The sequence below is a fragment of the Poecilia reticulata genome, linkage group LG13 (assembly GCF_000633615.1).
Source record: "Poecilia reticulata strain Guanapo linkage group LG13, Guppy_female_1.0+MT, whole genome shotgun sequence".
In the NCBI taxonomy this organism is placed as follows: domain Eukaryota; kingdom Metazoa; phylum Chordata; class Actinopteri; order Cyprinodontiformes; family Poeciliidae; genus Poecilia; species Poecilia reticulata.
Window position 1 is genome coordinate 1,755,691 of NC_024343.1, and position 4,124 is coordinate 1,759,814.

General features: G+C 40.4%; 2 protein-coding genes across 3 annotated transcripts in view; one reads left to right on the forward strand and one right to left on the reverse strand.

Annotated features, from left to right (window-relative positions):
* tlcd1 (TLC domain containing 1) overlaps positions 1 to 968 on the reverse strand; it is a 10,190-nt gene extending 9,222 nt beyond the window's left edge. Inside the window, exon 1 of one of the 2 annotated variants that reach the window (XM_008424916.2) lies at positions 133 to 968. In XM_008424916.2, coding sequence (XP_008423138.1) covers positions 133 to 338 — 206 coding nt within the window. In that variant the 5' untranslated portion in view covers positions 339 to 968. The remainder of the gene's footprint in view (positions 1 to 132) is intronic. The other variant, XM_008424915.2, reaches the window with a different exon arrangement.
* nek8 (NIMA-related kinase 8) overlaps positions 921 to 4,124 on the forward strand; it is a 38,387-nt gene continuing 35,183 nt past the window's right edge. Inside the window, exon 1 of the mRNA XM_017308103.1 lies at positions 921 to 997. Within this exon, the coding sequence (XP_017163592.1) occupies positions 921 to 997 (77 nt within the window). The remainder of the gene's footprint in view (positions 998 to 4,124) is intronic.

Sequence of the window (4,124 nt, forward strand, 5' to 3'; positions counted from 1 at the left end):
CACACACACACACACACACACACACACACACACACATTCTCCCACACATTGTACATAATGTGAACCGGGAACAAGACAATGCCACCTCAGTGTGGAGCCACGGGCGGGTGGATGAATGGAGCTGTCACTCACCAGGTCAGAGCCCAGGTCCCAGTCAGCACCGAGTGCACCATTGACAGGGACAGGTTCTTCCACTTCCAGGAGCGGAAGGCGTCCTGACGGACCACCGTGGGGACGGGCAGCCTCTGCAGCAGCTGGTGGGCCACCCTGAACAGCAGAGAGCAGACCAGCACCCCGGSGCCCGGGTGGCTCTTCAGCACAGACAGCAGGGCCTCCATGCTCTTCTTTACGTCCCTGCTCCTCTAGAATTCCAACAGGAGCTGTTTTCTTTTGTTGTTGTTTGTTTTGTTTAGTTTTTATTTTTTTCAAAAAGAGATGGATTATCTCCGTATGTAATGGGGAGCGTCGTGCAGGAGAAAAAGAAGAAGAGGAGACGATCCTCTGATCAAATCACCGCACAGCGGGTATCTGGCTGATGCCGTCTCGCGTTTTTACGCACAGGTCCAAGTCCGGGTCCGGCAGGGGATGGAGGCGAGGGAGGGAGGGGGATTCCGTGTCGGATCATTCCAGTGGGACGGCGGTGGTTTTCTCCACGCCGCGCTTCGTAAACATRACGAGGCGAGCCGCGCTCAGCTCGGCTGTCCGTGCAGAATGACGGAAGAAAAGGAGGAGGGAGGAAGGCGATGGGGGTGGATGGTGTCGCGGCTGCTCCCTCGGCTCGCAGGAACAAGGAGGGGCAGACACACCAAGATTATGTTACGCAAGGAATAAACTCCCAAAAACCAGAGCTGCTGCTGCTGGAATGTGGTTCAGAAATATGCTCGCTCGTCACAAATAATAATGATAACAAAAGGAAAGAAATGGCATCAGTGGAGATCGTTCAGAGAGAAGGATATACGGTGATCATGGGCCGGGCCGCACGTGACGCGCTTACAAGGTCCGAGCGTGTTTGGGTCATTGGGTTTTCTAATCAGAAACAACACTGAGCACTGAGTTTCCATTACAAATGCGCGCAAATCCTTGTGTTCTGCTAATATAAACAAACAAAAAATCCGACAATTTTTAGTTGTGTCGTTTCCACTAAATAAGAAATTAGATTAAAATCACATGTGAATAAGGTTGTTCACGCGATAAGTCGTTAAAAATCACGGCAGCGGCAGATGTAAACAGTTACATGAGATATATTCATAACTCAACTCGCGCTATTATCTACCAGCCAATCAGAGGAGACATTGGAGTCTCTCTCTCAGGTGGATAAGCCTTATATTTGGGAGCCGCTAGGCCTTGAGGGAAATTGTAGTCCGTGATTTTACAGAAGAGTTATGGATTCAACACTTTAATATGACTCTCCGGGACAGTCAGCTACACATTGTCGAGAGAAAAAAAACAAACCTTATGCTAATTCTTCTTCGTTTTCTGCAGTAGTAACATCCGGTTATACATCACGTGACTCGTGTGATGCGAAAAGGTGTTTCCAATAGCTGAGAAATCAGCGCAAATCACGAAAAACGTGGATTTTTTTCTTTCATTAAAATAATTTATTTCCATAATTTCAACTTGGAAATTAGAAACACAGATTAGTGGCATAAATAAAGAAGCAATAAAAAAATTGTCAATTTCTTTTCACATTTTTGGCAAAATATTTAATCTATGTTTGTTTTCTCCTTAGAAAACAAACATAGATGAGAATTGATCCACATTCAAAAGAGGTTTGGAGGGGAAAGGTTCYGATTTTTGAACTGATTGTTACCAAGTTCATCATCCTGTGAAGAAGAATGAGTACTACCAAATTCTAATTTATTAATACCTTATGACATGACTATTTCATAAGTCATTAATTTTTAAAACGGGAAAAAAAATACAGAATTGATTTTTTAAATGTAGCCGAGTTTGGCTTAAGAACTTTTACGTTTAAGGTGTTCATCTACAGCAACCACGCTATAGCATGATTTTGTTTTGTTATTTTCCATCTGCATGTTTCGCACGCTTCAACATGCCCATGTGGTCGGTCTCTGTTGTTGCAYATTTTGACCACCAGAGGGCAGCGCAGTGCTTAAAATTGATTACCGTTTTCCCAAGGCTGTGCCTCTTCGTTTCAAGAACATCATTCAAACTGTCAACTTCACCCATCAAATTCAGTGGGCGGGACGATGGCAACGTTCTATAGAACCTGGCATCTGATTGGCTGTCAAGACGACTTCTTCCAAATTTGTAATGACTCTRAACAGAAATAACTTCATCCACTTAATTAAATTGCTCCAATTTGTTTACYACAAACTTAACAGTAAAGACACATCTTAATAATTATTGAACGACTACAGTGTTTTGGATTAAATTGGATTTTCTAAGGAATGTTGCCACATCTATTTTAAACAAATACAGATTACTAAATGTGTGCAGTGACGTCACAAGATAGTTTGTTTGTGAAAGATAAAGTGTGGAAGAGGCCAAAAAATTAGCAAATGATTTTGGTAATTAAATTTTTTGTTTCCATCTGAAACCATTAATGATAACACAACAAAACATCTAGTCAGGCATGATCATACCTGTGTAGGAATATGGAAAAATGTGTCCTTTTTTTTCCAGTAAGATATTTTAAGTAATATTTTACATATGAAAATATTTCTATTTCTTTTCTTTGTGTTTTACTTACAATTCCGACCACTGGTGAGTGGATGCCCCCTTGTTGCAGTGTTGTACATTTCAGTCCTTCATGTTTCTGTTTCCCTATAATTCATACAGGAAGTGCCAGTGAAGTTACTGGATAAGACAGCTAAAGAATTGTTTTGCAAACTAGTTGTGTTCAGTGTTTTTAGAGTTTATTATTTCAGTTTCTCATGAAGATTATACCATTATCAAAGGCATTTACGTACAATAGTGATTCTGAGTACCTTCAGATTTATATTGGGAGTTCGGAAAAGTGTTTATAGCCCTTTAATTTTGTAACAATGTAAAATTGTACTTATTTTTACTCTCATTTACCCATCAGCCATTGTTTTCTGTTGTTATTTCTCCCTCTACGGTACACAATACAAGTAGAGGTGAAGCATCTTATCGGATCATGTAAAGCTGAACTCGTGGAAGCCTCATACAAACCTTGGACAAAGTAACCACATTTTGTGTTTAATGTGTTTCCATGTTTGTTTTTTATGTATTGTATTTTTATAAATTACACACTCTGTCTTTAACTGAAACTCATCTGCTTCAGGTGTTGACAGTTTGCAGTTTGACTGCATGAACTCTAAGGTATGTCTGGAGTCTCTGAGTCAACGGGAAGGGAAAGTCAATACTTGAGTATTAGCCTTGGATGGCCTTTCTTCTGTCTGGTGATGCAAGGAAGTGCACCTCATTATTAATGAAATAAAGCAGTTATGGGTGGAGGGGGTGTAGATTTTTTTTTTTCTTTAAATCATGTCATAAAATCATTCCCTCATCAAAAACATACTAACAGTGTTGATTTGATTGTGTGTTTAAGAAATCCTTGAATCTCCCATGGCAACCATTCTGGGGTGTCAGAAGGGTTGCTCTCACTGTTCTCACAAAGCTCAGCCTATTTCCACAAAGCTCTTCCTTGGAGCTGCAGTCTCAAGCCAGGCTTCTGCCTCACACAGCATGTTAGCTCCTCCAGACTAGCGGCAGCAGCAATTAGCAAACACCCGGTGGGCCTGTCATATGAACTACTGAGTCAGTCTAACACTCCTAAGAATGGTTGTATACAGCAAAATGGACTGCTGTAATGACATGCCAAGGGCAGAGTGTCAAAAAGAGCAGGAGCTTCTTAAAGAAACAGAGGTGCTAAATTACAAAGTACATTTTTGTAATGTTCTGTTTTATATTTACACAGCATTTTTAAAACCACTGAAGCTAACATCATTACTTGATTGTGCTAAAAGAAAATGACACTATGTCTCTGGAAAATACATAACACTGTCTCTTTAATTTATGCAATTGTAAAGAAAAACCTAAAAATATCTATCTATCTATCTATCTATCTATCTATCTATCTATCTATCTATCTATCTATCTATCTATCTATCTATCTATCTATCTATCTATCTATCTAT